General features: G+C 43.6%; 1 protein-coding gene across 3 annotated transcripts in view; it reads left to right on the forward strand.

Annotated features, from left to right (window-relative positions):
- The window catches only part of PLA2G4A (phospholipase A2 group IVA), a 772,031-nt gene extending 755,400 nt beyond the window's left edge, over positions 1-16,631 (forward strand). For 2 of the 3 annotated variants that reach the window (XM_063940241.1, XM_063940242.1), the window contains exons 16-18: positions 6,123-6,318; positions 13,303-13,460; positions 15,736-16,631. In XM_063940241.1, the coding sequence (XP_063796311.1) occupies positions 6,123-6,318; positions 13,303-13,460; positions 15,736-15,858 (477 nt within the window). In that variant the 3' untranslated portion in view covers positions 15,859-16,631. The remainder of the gene's footprint in view (positions 1-6,122; positions 6,319-13,302; positions 13,461-15,735) is intronic. The other variant, XM_063940243.1, reaches the window with a different exon arrangement.
- The last annotated feature ends 1,174 nt before the right edge of the window (positions 16,632-17,805 follow it).

Consider the following 17,805-nt stretch of genomic DNA (forward strand, 5'->3'; position numbering starts at 1 on the left):
GCTAGGGCCAGGATACGATGGGAATCTTCCCCTAGGGTGGACAAAGCTTGTCACGTTTACCCAAAAGGTAGCGCTGACTTAACAGCTATCCTCAGGGATCCTGCAGATAGCATGCAGTAAAAGTACTTTGAAGTCCATTTACACACATTCTGGTACACTACTCAGACCGGCGATTGTGTCGGCATGGGTTTATAGCGCTGTAGCAGCGTGGACAGATACCTTATCAGCAGAGATTGAGACCCTAGTATGTTTATATATATATATATATATATATATATATGTATATATATATAGATATATATATAAAAGATGCTGTCTTAGATATATATCTATATAAAACATGCCCAAAAATACATTAGTCTACTGGGTTCTAGAGTCAACGCTATGTCGATTTCTGCTTGACGTGTCCTGTGGAACAGGCAATGGACAGGTGATGCCGACTTAAGAGGCATATGGAAGGTTTACCTTACAAGGCTGAGGATTGTGTGGAGAAGGGATCTTGGACCTGGTCTCCACAGCTATAGCTGGTAATTCTGATCTTTTGCCTTATATTCCAGCACAGCCTAGGAAAGCACGACATTATCAAATGCAGTCCTTTCGATCACAAAGAAACAAGAAAGTCCGAGGTGCGTCCTTTCTTGCCAGAGGCAGGGGCAGAGGAAAGAAGCTGCCAAGCACAGCTAGTTCCCAGGAACAGAAGTCCTCCCCGGCCTTTACAAAATCCACTGCATGTCGCTGGGGCTCCACAGGCGGAGTTAGGCCCGGTGGGGGCACGTCTTCAAAATTTCAGCCACAAGTGGGTTCACACCCTGTTGGATCCCTGGGCAATAGATATTGTGTCTCAGGGATACAAGCTGGACTTCGAGGAGATGCCCCCTCACCGACGGCCCTGCCGGCTTCCCCCCCACGAGAGGGAAATAGTGTTAACTGCAATTCACAAATTGTATCTTCAACAGGTGGTGGTCAAGGTTCCCCTCCTTCATCAAGGAGGGGGTTATTATTCGACCATGTAGTCCCGAAACCGGACGGTTTAGTCAGACCCATATTGAATTTAAAATCCCTGAACATATACCTGAAAAGGTTCAAGTTCAAGATGGAATCGCTGAGAGCGGTCGTCGCAAGCCTGGAAGGGGGGGATTTTATGGTGTCTCTGGACATAAAGGATGCATACCTTCATGTTCTCATTTATCCACCTCATCAGGCGTACCTCAGATTTGTGGTACATGATTGTCATTACCAATTTCAGACGTTGCCGTTTGGTCTCTGCACGGCACCGAGAATATTTACCAAGGTAATGGCGGAAATGATGGTACTCCTGCGGAAGCAAGGGGTCGCAATTATCCCGTACTTGGACGATCTCCTCATAAAAGCGGGATCAAGAGAGCAGATGCTGATCAGCGTAGCACTTTCTCTGGAAGTGTAACGGCAACACGGCTGGATTCTAAATATTCCAAAGTCGCGGTTGGTTCCTACGGCTCGTCTGCCTTTCCTAGGCATGATTCTAGACACAGACCAGAAAAGGGTTTATCTCCCGATAGAGAGAGCTCAGGAGCTCATGACACTGGTCAGGAACCTATTAAAACCAAAACAGGTGTCAGTGCATCACTGCACTCGAGTCCTGGGAAGAATGGTGGCATCATACGAGGCCATTCCCTTCAGCAGGTTCCATGCGAGGACCTTTCAATGGGACTTACTGGACTAGTGGTCCGGATCACATCTTCAGATGCATCAGTTAATCACCCTATCCCCCAGGGCCAGGGTGTCTTTCCTGTGGTGGCTTCAGAGTGCTCACCTTCTCGAGGGCCGCAGATTCGGCATTCAGGACTGGGTCCTGGTGACCACGGATGCAAGCCTCCGAGGGTGGGGAGCAGTCACACAGGGAAGAGATTTCCAAAGTCTGTGGTCAAGTCAGGAGACTTGCCTTCACATCAACATCCTGGAACTAAGGGCCGTATACAACACCCTACGTCAAGCGGAGACCCTGCTTCGCGACCAACCGCTTCTGATTCAGTCAGACACCATCACCGCAGTGGCTCATGTAAACCGACAAGGCGGCACAAGGAGCAGGATAGCGATGGCGGAAGCCACCAGAATTCTTCGCTGGGCGGAAAATCACGTAAGCACACTGTCAGCAGTGTTCATCCCGGGAGAGGACAACTGGGAAGCAGACTTCCTCAGCAGACACGACCTCCACCCGGGAGAGTGGGGACTTCATCAGGAAGTCTTCGCACAGACTGCAAGTCGGTGGGTACTGCCACAGGTGGACATGATGGCATCCCGCCTCAACAAAAAACTACAGAGGTATTGCGCCAGGTCAAGAGACCCTCAGGCGATAGCTGTAGACGCCCTGGTGACACCGTGGGTGTTCCAGTCGGTCTATGTATTTCCTCCTCTTACTCTCATACCCAAGGTGCTGAGAATAATAAGAAAAAGAGGAGTGAGAACGATACTCATTGTTCCAGATTGGCCACGAAGGACTTGGTATCCAGATCTGCAAGAAATGCTCACAGAGGACCCGTGGCCTCTTCCTCTAAGACAGGACTTGTTGCAACAGGGGCCCTGTCTGTTCCAAGACTTACCGTGGCTGCGTTTGACGGCATGGCGGTTGAACGCCGGATCCTAGCGGAGAAAGGCATTCCGGAGGAGGTCATTCCTACGCTGATAAAGGCTAGGAAGGACGTGACAGCTCAACGTTATCACCGTATATGGCGAAAATATGTTGCTTGGTGTGAGGCCAGGAATGCCCCTACGGAGGAATTCCAGCTGGGCCGTTTCCTTCACTTCCTACAGTCAGGAGTGAATTTGGGCCTAAAATTGGGGTCCATTAAGGTCCAGATTTCGGCCCTATCCATTTTCTTTCAAAAGGAGTTGACTTCTCTACCTGAAGTTCAGACGTTTGTAAAGGGAGTGCTGCATATTTAGCCCCCTTTTGTGCCTCCAGTGGCACCTTGGGATCTTAACGTGGTGTTGAGTTTCCTGAAATCCCACTGGTTTGAACCACTCAAAACGGTGGAGTTGAAATATCTCACGTGGAAGGTGGTCATGCTATTAGCCTTGGCTTCGGCTAGGCGTGTGTCAGAGTTGGCGGCTTTGTCACATAAAAGCCCCTATCTGGTTTTCCATGCGGATAGAGCAGAACTGCGGACCCGTCCACAATTTCTGTCGAAAGTGGTTTCATCCTTTCATAATAACCAACCTATTGTGGTGCCTGTGGCTACTACGGACTTGGAGGATTCCGAGTTGCTTGATGTAGTCAGGGCTTTGAAGGTTTATGTAGCCAGAACGGCTAGGGTCAGGAAAACAGAGTCTTTGTTTATCCTGTATGCTTCCAACAAGCTTGGTGCTCCTGCTTCAAAGCAGACTATTGCTCGCTGGATCTGTAACACGATTCAGCAGGCTCATTCGGCGGCTGGATTGCCGCTGCCAAAATCAGTTAAGGCCCATTCCACTAGGAAGGTGGGCTCTTCTTGGGCGGCTGCCCGAGGGGTCTCGGCATTACAACTTTGCCGAGCGGCTACTTGGTCAGGTTCAAACACTTTTGCAAAGTTCTACAAGTTTGATACCCTGGCCGAGGAGGACCTTGTGTTTGCTCAATCGGTGCTGCAGAGTCATCCGCACTCTCCCGCCCGTTTGGGAGCTTTGGTATAATCCCCATGGTCCTTACGGAGTCCCCAGCATCCACTAGGACATTAGAGAATATAAGATTTTACTTACCGGTAAATCTATTTCTCGTAGTCCGTAGTGGATGCTGGGCGCCCGTCCCAAGTGCGGACTTCTTCTACAATGCTTGTATATAGTTATTGCTTAAATAAGGGTTATGTTATGATTGCATCAGGGTGGATCTGTTGCTTTGTTGTTGTTCATACTGTTGACTGGGCATGTTTATCTCAAGTTATACGGTGTGATTGGTGTTGCTGGTATGGATCTTGCCCTGGATTACCAAAATCCTTTCCTTGTACTGTCAGCTCTTCCGGGCACAGTTTCTCTAACTGAGGTCTGGAGGAGGGACATAGAGGGAGGAGCCAGAGCACACCAGAATCTAAATTCTTTCTTAAAGTGCCCATGTCTCCTGCGGAGCCCGTCTATTCCCCATGGTCCTTACGGAGTCCCCAGCATCCACTACGGACTACGAGAAATAGATTTACCGGTAAGTAAAATCTTATTTTTTTCATGAAACTGGGGGTGAAAGCAGGTTTGCTGTTATACATATGGATCACCATATGCATTAAAAACGTCAGCAGAAGATATCGGAGTTATCTGCCGTGGGCCTGAGGCTATAATTTCTCCATATGTAGCAAACTCTGAAAAAGGGTCTGAATGCATTACAAAACATTTGCGATACCTGATAAATCCGGCCCTGAGGGAGATAATTAATAGATTAATGTACATAAATAACATTATTTGATGATGTTGAAGCTAATTAATAATAGGGATTATGTATGTAATTATTGTGAAGGGGTTAATAGCATTAGTTACATGATGCTCAGTTAGTTAATACTGTACTTTTCAGGAATGGGTAATGATTGGTGCGCTAATAATATTGTAGGGCGATCAAAAGTACTCTCTGTTTTGCATGGCAGCCACACGCCTCTGTATTATATGATGGTCCCTGATGGTTTATATCAGTGGTTCTCAAACTCGGTCCTCAGGGCCCACATGGTTCACGTTTTCCATGTCACCCAGCAGGCGCACTGCGTATCACCAAATGTCACATTTGAAAAATCTACAGTTGACCTGCAAAACATGAACTGTATGGGGTCTTGAGGACCGAGTTTGAGAACCTGTGCTTTATATATTGCATGGCAACCACTGATGCCCGCTTTGTGTTATAAGGCAGTCACTGTGATGTTCTCTGCATTATATTGCAGTCATTGTAATGTTCTATGTATTATGTGGCGGTCACTGTGATGTTCTCTGCATTATATTGCAGTCATTGTAATGTTCTATGTATTATGTGGCAGTCACTGTGATGTTCTCTGCATTGTATGGCAGTCATATAGGTAGAGGGTGACTACTAAGTATTGGGAAGAGAGTAGAGGCATCGAGCTGAGTCTTGACGGCAAGTGACAAAAAGCCTAGCTTCACCACTGGTCTCTATATAAAAGGCGAAACAAGTAGATTAATTCCCGAAAATTACACGAAACAAGAGCTTCTCGACTACCTGTCTGCCATAATTAATTGCAAGGATGCACATGCTATGTCAAGAAGCAACAACCCTTAATTAAAAAGGCAAAAGGAAACCTGACCTATCAGGTACTGCATAAGTCTAGCACCTTGCATGACTTACTAACTTAAAAAAGTAGCTGCTTTACAAATGGAGGATTTAATCAATAGAGAATGAGTTCAGATTTTAGCATTCCTATGGAGTGGAGCTTAACATCAACTTGTGATGTTTCTGTCCTTTACTAATTACAGATACATTTGGTTCACCAGGTCACATTAAGGGGTAGACTAACTATGGAGCGGATTGTCAAAGCCACTGATCATAGCTGACTTTGACAGATGGTTTTAAAAGGGCAAGAGGAATAACTTCTAAATCAGACTTGTTTAGCGTTTATTTATATTATTATTTAAAACCATCAGTCATCCGCCACTTTGACAACTCACATCTTAGTACAGTAAATCTGCGCCTGAAAGTTAATTACAGAAGTATTTGATTGACATAGGGCCTTATTCAGGTTTGTTAGCAAGCCAAAAAAGTTAGCAATTGGGCAAAACCATGTTGCACTGCAGGTGGGACAATTGTAACATGTGCAGAGAGAGTTAGATTTGGGTGGGTTGGTTATATTGTTTCTGTGAATGGTAAATACTGGCTGCCTAATTTTTACACTGCAATTTATATTTCAGTTTGAACACACCCCACCCAAATCTAAATCTCTCTGCACATGTGACATCTGCAGTGCAGCATGGTTTTGCCTAATTGCTAACGTGTTTGGTTTGCTAACAACTCTGAATAACCCCCATAGTCTGTTAAATACAGAGAGCAATTTCCTGCACAAAATTGTACTGTATTGTAGACTTTCTTTGAAAAGTTTCTGATAGCAATCTCTTTCCGTTTATATGAAGAATGTTTTCTTTCTAAAAGGAATTTGAATAATTTTAAATGTTTATGTCTTCTTAAGGAACTCCTCCTCGCTGAAAAGTGGGCACGCATGAATAAGCTTCCGTTTCCAAAGATAGACCCACATGTTTTTGACAGAGAAGGATTGAAGGAGTGTTACATATTTCGACCAAAGAACCCATCAGTAGAAAAAGACTGTCCCACTGTGATTCACTTTGTGTTGGCTAACATTGGATTTAGAAAGTTCAAGGCCCCAGGTACATTTATTGCAATCAAGATAACATCTATTTGTCTATTCATTCATAATAAAACTGTTACTTGTTTAAAGACTACATAGGATATTTTGCAACATAGGTTTCACAAATCGTATCTGATTACAACATTTTATTGACTCACTGTCTTCCTGAGGCTGAGCAATTTGGTTCACATAATGTTCCTTGATAGACATTACTTTACAGTAGTTTATATTTAAGACAAGGGGATATACAAAGTTTATTCATATTTCATGCCTTTCTATTTTAAGAAGAATGTGGAGGTACGGATGGTGTAATGGTTTAATTCCCATCATGGCCCTGTGTGGAGTTTGTATATTCTCCCCGTGCATGTGTAGGTTTTCTTCGGTACTTCAGTTTTCTCCCACAATCCAAAAATATAGTGGTAGGTTAATTGGACCCTGACAAAAAATAACCCTAGTGTGTAGGTGTGTGTGTGTACATGGGCAGACTAGATGGGCCAAGTGGTTCCTAGCTGCCTTCAAATTCTCTGTGTCTGTGTTAATGTTGGAAACCTAGGTGTTTGGTAGCTGTCTAGCACTTCACAAGCATTAAGCACTGGAGGTAATTATGTGACCGGCGGTCAGGAGACTGACGGCCACAATACCGACGCCGGAATCCCGCCCCATACAGTCCCGACAGTCGGCATATGCCGACTAACAGGAATTATTCCCACTCGTGGGTGTCCATGACACCCATAGAGTCGGAATATAACCTGTGGTGAGCAGCTCGCCCCCGAGCCCACAGTGTGGCAAGCGCAGTGAGCCCACAAGGGTCTTCGTTGCGCTCACCCCCCCATCCCCACAGGGCATCTAAAAGATGGGATCCCGGCGTCAGTATGGTGACCGATGGAAATCTGACCGTCGGTCACGCATACCCAACCCGTAAAGCACACCTCATGCTTTGCCAAAAATGAAACAGTCACGCCCTCCTTCATGGCAACGCGCTCACAGTATCCCAACTTTCGACAGCGAATATGTTTATAGGGTGTACTTTATTTCTTAAAGCAGTAGGGATAATGAAAAAAACAAAATGACAACTAAAAAGAAACCATAAAATCAATTTGCACCCTTACCAATACATTTGGAATTTTACAAGGTGCAATATAATGCATAGTGTCTAGCTCTAAGACAGTACCAGTCTTCATTAAAACAAAAGTATTAAAATATTTATTTTAAAATGAATGAATGTACTGATTTTTAAGTAGGCTCAATTTTTTTCAAACCTGTCCTCGCAGACTCCAGAATTAATTACTTTTAGATTTTAATTTTAGACCTTCTCACATTATTATAAGGGACATGATGAACAAAACATGTACATATGTCAGGGTAAGTCACTAATGATCTTCTGTGTGATATTGAAAATATACAGTATTGTAGGTCTACAAATAAGTGCTCTACTTCACTTTATGTGAAAAGAATCGTAACCCTCCATAGTGTTTTAAGACCAGGCTTATGTAGAAAATGTTAAAGTAAAATATAGTAATACTGGTACACCAGCAAACTGCTAGGAGGCTATCCATATTTGAAGAAGGCAGGCGGGTGTGTCCATCTTGCCTTAAACAGAGCCAAGCACAGGCTAGTGTGACTTCAGCTAGCAATAGCGACACAGAGCCCCCAGTAGTGACATAGCTAAATGTCCCTTCGTTACACCATGCAGACTTACTGTAGGTATGCCTTTTTATATTGAAGCTTATAAATAAGAGGACTTTGTTTAAAAAGCAGGGCACGTGATTAAAAATATAAAATAAATAACCTTGAAATATTGATATTGTACGCTCACTGTAGAAAATAGTTGGTTACACTCACAATAACAGTGCTCCTAAAGTAGAACCACGTGGTTAAATGAAAGGGCTCCATTAACCTTCACATCATAGATAATTTCTATTTCCATGACCTAGTCCTTAAGTCCTTATAAACCAGGTCCAGAACACGCTCTTTTTCCGTTCATGTGCCAAATTCTGTGAATCAGAGCTTTTCACAGCCTAGTGCGGGAAGACATAACCTTATCCTGCTGATGTGTGCACTGTGAAATGCTCATATTGTATCTCAATATTCTTTCTCTGGAGCCAGTAAGGGATAAACAGTGAACTAGCATAGTGCTGTCTGATGCAATGGGTACTGGAATAAAAGTGTAAAGCTCCTCCTGTAGCATTGGTGCTGCAAGACAAATCTAGTTCCTTGGTATAGTAAAATCAACATGGTGTATACCAATAATAATCTTATAGTGGCATTGCATGTACCCACATGGTCCTGCTTATTCCTAATAGTTCTAAATACAGTGGCTGTATATTTTGTTTGAGGCCACTGAGACCTAACATGAAACAAACAAAACAAAACATAAAAGTGTAAAAGGCCAGCACTAATGGTACCCATACACTTGTGCGATGCCCCGCATTGCGACATCGCAGGGCATCACACCTGAACTGCCAAAGTGATTACCATGCGATCATGTGATATATCGCATGGTAATCACGTGATTTCCACGTCACCGCCGGCGGGTGCCCATCGCAGTGTGATATATTGCATGTGGTTTAAAAACCACATGCGATCGCACTGCAATGCGAGAAATATTATGTGCAGCACATACTATCTTGAGACGCGACATTCGAGCGGTGTACCCGCGCATCACGTCTCAAGGTACTTAAAATGTGCACACAAACCTTCGATTTCTCTCACAGATGCGGTCGAAATCGAAGGATAGCACCTAATATTTCATAAGTGTATGGGCACCATTACAATGGGGCAGATGTATTAAGCCTGGGGCAGTGATAAAGAAGTGATAAGGAGAAAGTGATAACACACCAGCCAATCAGCTCCTAACTGTCAATTTTCCAACCCGTAATGATTGTCTGGTGTGTTATCACCTTCCACTTATCACTTCTTTATCACTATTTTATCACTTTTTCAGGCTTAATTCATCTGCCCCAAAGTGTTTTATTGAAATAAACCAGTCAGAGCTTCCTGACCTTCTCCTAATAAAGAGAGATGCATTAAAATTCAGATTTTTTTTATTTATTACAAGTTAATTGTAAATGGTGGGGGAAATAAAATCAGCTGAACTGTGACCATAAGCCCTGGAACAGGGGGGGGCAAGGGGGCGGCTTGTGCCCCACCCCAAATATTTTAGAGGCGCCAGTTAAAGTACTGGGTCGATGGGCACATTATGACCGCCATCTACAGTTAATACGGGTAGTGTCAAGACAGAGATTATACAGTTTCCGGCTACTCCACCTCCTCCGTCCCCACAGCCATTTTCCGCCTGCTTCCTGGGCCCTACTCACCCCCGCATCCAGCTCTAACCCCTACAGTGTGTGGCTAGTTACTGTGACTTGCCCCTTTTCTGGGACCAACCCTGTGCCCTTCTCACCTCCCACTTCATATGTTCCTCACCTCTTCCCCCCTCAGTTCCTTATTGTTCTCCCAGCCCCCTTCCCTCGTGACACCCCCTGACCTTCCCCCATTTCTAACCAGGTTCAGCTGAAAATGTACTCGGTAAAGTCTCATTACGCTGTGAAGTCTCAGCCAGGGTTTGAACTATGAGTGGATCCTGTCTGTTTGTCTTCACTCACATGTTACAGTTATGTTTTGGGGGCATATTTATTATACAATTTTTTGGGAAATCACCGAAAAAATCAGGATACCCTTAAAATGTATGGTAAGTATACCCTGAAAGTATTGCAGGTATACCACAGTAGATATATTTGATATCTGCTGGGTTTTACCTGTTTCCCATCGCAATAGCAATGGCCATTGTAGTCTATGGGCTACATAACACAATTTACCAGTAGAGGGATTGTCTGGAACCCTCCCCAGTAACACCCACTGGTGCACGCGCTAATGACCGCACATGCACAGTAGGTCTGCAGCTTAAAGTAAAGTGATCCCTGATGCATCACTTTAACTTACACATTGATGAGATGGGCTCCTATTAGAGAGCCTGTCCCTGGATGTGATTTTTTTTAATACATCTTAGCGGAAAATTATTTTCTTATTGCCCAAGGAGTTTTAATAAGAAATTCTATCTATTGAGTCTAAACCTTAATAAACATTAAATGAGCCCATTAATTTTGTAATTTTCTTCTAATACTGTACACTACTATCTCCATTCCCCATAGCATTGGTGTTTCTATAATGGGTGCAGTGTGTGCGAGGCACACGGGTCCCCAGGTCCAGGGGGGCACACACTGCACCCATTTGCTTAATACTTACCTCTCTGTAGTCCCCCGTCAACGCCATAGAGTTTGAACACTAGAGGGAACAAACTCTATTGCGCCTGCTGAAAACTCCAGGAAAGATGGCACGGCGGCCATTTTTCTGGAGTTTTGCGCTTGCGCATTAGCAAAATCTTGGCCGCCGCGCCGTGTTTCCGGAGGTTTGCGCATGCGCAATAGGTTCTGTTCTCAGACTCTATTGCCGCTGCCGCAGAGAAGGATGGCACCGCCGGGGGACTCCGGAGAGGTAAGTATTAAATCCTGTGCATCAGTCAGAGAGGAGGGGGCCCCTGAAGCAGAAGGCTGCACACGGGCCTCCTCCTCTCTTAAAATGCCCCTGCCGCATATGCTGCTTTTTACATAAACATGTTCATATGTGTGTATATGTATTTAGAGATAGATATCTCTGTCATCAGGTAGGTGGTGTGGCGGGTAAGTCCTGCTGCCCCTGAGGGGGCGACATTCAGTGATGTAGGAGAGCCAAAATTAAATTATATCTTGGTCCCCCCAACCAAAAGTGTTGTGGCATCCCTGACTGCGACTGAAACTTTAAAACAGTCAGGGCATAGAGAAAGTAAAGAAAGTTTAATTGTACAACGCTGTCACTCGGGTTAGGTAAGTGATTTTATGTTTCTTTTTTTCTTTTGTACTTTTTGTATGTGTTTGGATGATATACTGTACAATTAAGATTTGGAGCGGGATGTAATGGCGTACGAGATTGCCGGACAGTGGGGGTAATTCCAAGTTGATCGCAGCAGGATTTTTGATAGCAATTGGGCAAAACCATGTGCACGGCAGGGGAGGCAGATATAACATGTGCAGAAAGAGTTAGATTTGGGTGGGTTATTTTATTTCTGTGCAGGGTAAATACTGGCTGCTTTATTTTTACACTGCAAATTAGATTGCAGACTGAACACACCCCACCCAAATCTAACTCTCTCTGCACATGTTATATCTGCCTCCCCTGCAGTGCACATGGTTTTGCCCAATTGCTAACAAAAATCCTGCTGCGATCAACTTGGAATTACCCCCAGTGGCGGATGTTTTTTTAAAGGGGCAATCACTTACAAGGCATGGATTTGCCTTGTAAGTTGATTGCCCCTTTAAAAAAAAATTCCGCCATTGGGTCTGTAGATAGCAATCATTTAATTTACCGTATATACTCGAGTATAAGCCGACTTTTTCAGCACTTTTTTTTGTGCTGAAAAAGCCACCTCGGCTTATACTCGAGTCAGCTTTAGTGCCAGATATGCCCCACAGTGCCAGGTGTGCCAGATATGCCCCACAGTGCTAGATACTTACCCTCCGTCGCTCCCGCGCTGTCTTCTGAAGGAGGGACACAGAGAGCGCAGCGCGCGGCTCTCCTGTGTCCCTCCTGCATCTCCAGCGGCAGCGGCGTCTGAGTGGTAAAGGAAGTGCACGAACCGGCACTTCCTTTAACACACGCCGCTGCCGCCGGAGATGCAGGAGGGACACAGGAGAGCCGCGCGCTGCGCTCTCCGTGTCCCTCCTTCAGAAGACAGCGCGGGAGCGACGGAGGGTAAGTATCTAGCACTGTGGGGCATATCTGGCACACCTGGCACTGTGGGGCATATCTGGCACACCTGACACTGTAGGGCATATCTGGCAGACCTGGCACTGTGGGGCATATCTGGCACACCTGGCACTGTGGGGCATATCTGGCACACCTGGCACTGTGGGGCATATCTAGCACTGTGGGGCACACCTGGCACTGTGGGGCATATCTGGCACACCTGGCACTGTGGGGCATATCTAGCACACCTGGCACTGTGGGGCACATCTGGCACTGTGGGGCATATCTGGCACTGTGGGGCATATCTGGCACTGTGGGGCATGTCTGGCACATCTGGCACTGTGGGGCATATCTGGCACATCTGGCACTGTGTGGCATATCTGGCACTGTGTGGCATATCTGGCACATCTGGCACTGTGGGGCATATCTGGCACTGTGGGGCATATCTGGCACTGTGGGGCACATCTGGCACTGTGGGGCATATCTGGCACTATGAGGTCTGTGTACGGGTAGAGCTGCATTTCCCACCCTAGGCTTATACTCGAATCAATAAGTTTTCCCAGGTTTTTGTGGTAAAATTAGGTGCCTCGGCTTATATTCGGGTCGACTTATACTCGAGTATATACGGTACTTTGATTTTTTTAAATTGACTATTTAAAATGACATCCGATGAAGACAGAGGATTTGAGCTGTGATATACAGTGCAGATAACAAGTTCTGATAGTCATTTTCAAGATTATTATTTTTTTCTTTGTTTCTTACTTTATTTTTTTTAGTTCACAATTTCTCTACTCTTATGATTACTATAATTCTGATTTATAATGTTACTGCTGGAATATTTTTGGCAACAGCTTTTGCTGGATATCATTAGGAATTGCTGTTAATTTGGCTTGCTAAATTTTACTGATGTTCTCTGGTAGTTCCCAAGTGCCTTAAAAATATATATCCGTGTTAGAGTCTCAGTGTACCAAAGTGGAGTTACCCCCACCCCCACCCCAAAAAAAAAATTTAGTAAAATATTAATCAATTATAAAATATATATATATTTTTTTTTTACATTTTTATTTATTGTGTAAAAATTAATAAAACAAAACATCTAATATGTGACCCTTTGGGGAGCTCAGTGGCCACATATTATGCTCCAGAATCCCTTTTTCTTTTATATTGTGCATTTTATATTGTTTTCTTTTGTGATAATAACTTATTTATCATTTTATACTAGGTGTTCCGAGGGAAACTGTGGAAGAAAAGGATTTTGCAGATTTTGACATCTTTGATGACCCAGAAAGTCCATTTTCAACATTTAATTTCCAGTACTCAAATGAGGCATTTAAAAGATTACATGATCTCATGGAGTTTAACACTCTCAACAACATAGATGTATGTATACAGTGGTAGAATGTCTTTGTTTCTAGTAAAGCAATAAGTGATGACTGATTTTTTTTTTTAACCTGAATGTTACTCAGATGGGCAGCGGATCACACAAGCATGCCGGAGGCATTTATTTACACAAGGCACATCCTGCGGTATTAGAATATTTTAGCACAGTAGCTGCATCTAAAGAAAAAAGGAAAGATGGGGAAAATGAAAAAAATCATGTGCTGAAATTTTTGGACATTTGTTTTGAAAACCAGCTGGATGGCGTAACATGACAGGCTAACCTTCTGGGGTATGGGACTCAGGGTCAACAGTGTCTATGCCGAAACCTATTGGTCGACAGTCACTAGGTCAACACAGGAAATGGGTCGTCATGGCCATTAAGTCGACATGACGTGGAAAAATGACAGGCTAACATGACAGGCTAACGTGGAAAAATGACAGGCTAACATGACAGGCTAAACTTCTGGGGTATGGGACTCAGGGTCAACAGTGTCTACGCCGAAACCTATTGGTCGACAGTCACTAGGTCGACACAGGAAATGGGTCGTCATGGCCATTAAGTCGACATGACGTGGAAAAATGTCGACATGACTTTTTAATGTTTTATTTGTGTCGTTTTCTTTGTAAAGTGACGGGGAACCCCAATTAGTGCACCGTGTCACCTCACATGGCTCACTTCACTGGCCATGCTTCGGGCAAGATTCCCGTTCCCAATTGTAGTCCACGTGGATCGTAAAGTATGAAAAAGTTAAAAAAAAAGAAAAGAAAAAAAAAAGTGAAAAACTCATGTTGACGTTTTTACATGTCGACCTAATGCATGTGTCGACCTATTTCCTGTGTTGACTTAATGTATGTCGACCAACAGGTGTCTACCTAATGTGTGTTGACCTAGAGTCCGGATACCAAGCTTCTTTATAGTTTTTACAAGTTATAGCAATTGGCCATGAATAAATCACATTCTTTCAGGAAACTAGTCCCTGTAATGTGTTATGGAATGAAGCTGGAGAGTCAATCGTCAACACAAAATATGTGATACGCAATATATATTTTATATACAATTTATGGCAGTGGAAGAAGAGTATTGCTGGGTAGTATACTGTAGTTTATAGATTTTTTTAAGAAACATCTTGTTCCAATCAGTTTTGTTATTTATATGTTACAGTGTGCACTACATCACTTTACTATTAAAGCACAATTAGAAGGAAGACAAGTTACATGGCTTGCCTGGATAATTACATAACATAAGTAGCCAAAGAAGTTTGTAATTCTTGTAGATAACAGGGGACATGTGCCAATAACTGGTGGTCACCTCCTTTCATCATGGCCCAAGCTATGACTTAATGTCTGAAAATGTAAAAGTTAATTCATAGACTGCTCTATTGAACGTTGATTCATAATTTATATTTAAACAACTGAAAAGTGATTGAAGAATGAATCTGTTTAAGATGGAAAATATTTGCAATTCACTGCTACTCTTTGTAAATATCATAGATTGCCCAAATGCTGATTTTGGTTCTTCAGTCTGTTTGAAATCTTTATAAAATATATATGCTATTCAAAACCTGCGCTGTGTTAAAAAGCAGCTGATGTAAAATGATATAAACAGTGTAAAAAGATACTAGCACATTGTGTGGTGTTAGCATGAACTGTGGGAATAACATATGAACAAGAACTGCAATAGTTATGAAACGGAACTGAACAAAACTTTTAAAACTAAACAATTAGGTTGCTGACTGCAACAATGTTTAAGCTCTTGTGAGAATACAGATGTGACCTCATACATCTAGCCTCAATACGCTATGCAGCGCAAGATACCTGGCGTAAGTGATTTTTCCAGGTCCTGTGCAATGCTGCTAATGTCGGGCTTCGTTTTACGACAAAAATGCATCTTAGCCGCAATGCAGAGTGACTAGGATACACTAGGAGACTGTGCTTATTAATTTGCTATATGACACTTGTATATTGTGTGTGACTGTGTCTGTATATGGAGCACAACAGATCTTGTATTTGAAAAAGCTGCAGCTTCTACATTCTAGCAATTCATGTACAGATTCAGAGTCTCAGTCACATATACAGTACAAGTGCAAGTGTCATATATCACATTAATCAGCACAGTCTCCTTGTGCATTCTAGGCACATTGCGTTATGACAGACACATTTTCAGCAAAAAAAAAAAAAAAGAAGCAACAAAGAAGCCTGTCCCTCTTCTCTTATTGCTGCTGTTAGTGTCCTATTTACACGAATTAAGATATGCTTTTTTTTTGTTTTCTTACAGGTGATTAAGGAAGCTATTAAAGAAAGCATTGACTACAGAAGGCAGCATCCCTCTCGCTGTTCCGTGTCACTCAATGATGTTGAAGCAAGGAAATTCTTTAACAAGAGCAAACCAGAAAATTAAATTCTACATGAATAGATGTTGGTTTAATATACATACAACCCAATCAAGCACATTTTTAGTGCATTACATGTGTGTAGCCAAACAACTGGTCAATATTTATCAGTATACCTAAATATGAAAGTCATCATTGTTCAGCAAAGGTGTAATACATATTAAAATAAAACATCACTTTTTTTTTCTAGATAAGTTTGGTATGATATCTTATCTGAGTACATTGTTACTTACACAACACAACTAGATCCTCTACTTTCACTTTCTTTCCTCCATCAGATGTCTGTTAGTGAGACTGATTAAATTATTTATCATCTATGCCTTGTTTTATAGAGTTTGTTAGGAAGTTAGGACTTTGTCTACATGTCTCGCCAATAACCTGGCCGCTAGCCTCTGTCCGCTGCAGTTCTCCTGAAGCAACAATGGTACTGTGTAAGCAGCAGATACTGTAGGAGTTGCTGCCGCAAGTTAAGTGAATGTAGAACCAAAAATGTGACCCAGCACTGACGAAATCACAGTATCAGAAAGAAACCGTTATATTCGTTTTATTGTTTTGTGTTATTTAAAATTATGGAAATCATGTCATCATTCTACAGAAAAATAATTCTATTTTACATGTATATCTATATTTTTGAAAGATTATTAAGTAATCACTACATTAACCGTATAACATGATTATTAACCACTGTCATAAAGTAAAGAAATATAATATGAAGGAAATAGAAAAGTGTCTAGGCATTTGTAATAATCTCTTACAGTAATAAGTCATAACATTTCTCTGACGTCCTAGTGGATGCTGGGGACTCCGTCAGGACCATGGGGATTAGCGGCTCCGCAGGAGACAGGGCACAAAAATAAAGCTTTAGGATCAGGTGGTGTGCACTGGCTCCTCCCCCTATGACCCTCCTCCAAGCCTCAGTTAGGTTTTTGTGCCCGTCCGAGCAGGGTGCAATCTAGGTGGCTCTCCTAAAGAGCTGCTTAGAAAAAGTTTTTAGGTTTTTTATTTTACAGTGAGTCCTGCTGGCAACAGGCTCACTGCAACGAGGGACTTAGGGGAGAAGAAGTGAACTCACCTGCGTGCAGGATGGATTGGCTTCTTAGGCTACTGGACACCATTAGCTCCAGAGGGATCGAACACAGGCCCAGCCATGGAGTCCGGTCCCGGAGCCGCGCCGCCGACCCCCTTGCAGATGCCGAAAAGTGAAGAGGTCCAGAAACCGGCGGCAGAAGACTTTTCAGTCTTCATGAGGTAGCGCACAGCACTGCAGCTGTGCGCCATTGTTGTCACACACTTCACACCAGCGGTCACGGAGGGTGCAGGGCGCTGCGGGGGGCGCCCTGGGCAGCAATGAGAATACCTTGTTCTGGCTAAAAAATACATCACATATAGCCCCTGGGGCTATATGGATGTATTTAACCCCTGCCAGGTCTCACAAACACCGGAGAAGAGCCTGCCGAAATAGGGGGCGGGGCCTATCTCCTCAGCACACAGCGCCATTTTCCTGCTCAGCTCCGCTGCGAGGAAGGCTCCCAGGACTCTCCCCTGCACTGCACTACAGAAACAGGGTAAAACAGAGAGGGGGGGGCACTTTTTTGGCGTTTTTTGATATATTAAGCTGCTATAAGGGAGACAACACTTCTATAGGGTTGTTCCTATATATTTATAGCGCTTGGGTGTGTGCTGGCAAACTCTCCCTCTGTCTCCCCAAAGGGCTAGTGGGGTCCTGTCTTCGATAAGAGCATTCCCTGTGTGTCTGCTGTGTGTCGGTACGTGTGTGTCGACATGTATGAGGACGATGTTGGTGTGGAGGCGGAGCAATTGCCGGTAATGGTGATGTCACCCCCTAGGGAGTCGACACCGGAATGGATGGCTTTGTTTATGGAATTACGTGATAATGTCAGCACATTACAAAAATCAGTTGACGAAATGAGACGGCCGGCAAACCAGTTAGTACC

Source organism: Pseudophryne corroboree, chromosome 9, assembly GCF_028390025.1.
Source record: "Pseudophryne corroboree isolate aPseCor3 chromosome 9, aPseCor3.hap2, whole genome shotgun sequence".
Classification (NCBI taxonomy): Eukaryota; Metazoa; Chordata; class Amphibia; order Anura; family Myobatrachidae; genus Pseudophryne; species Pseudophryne corroboree.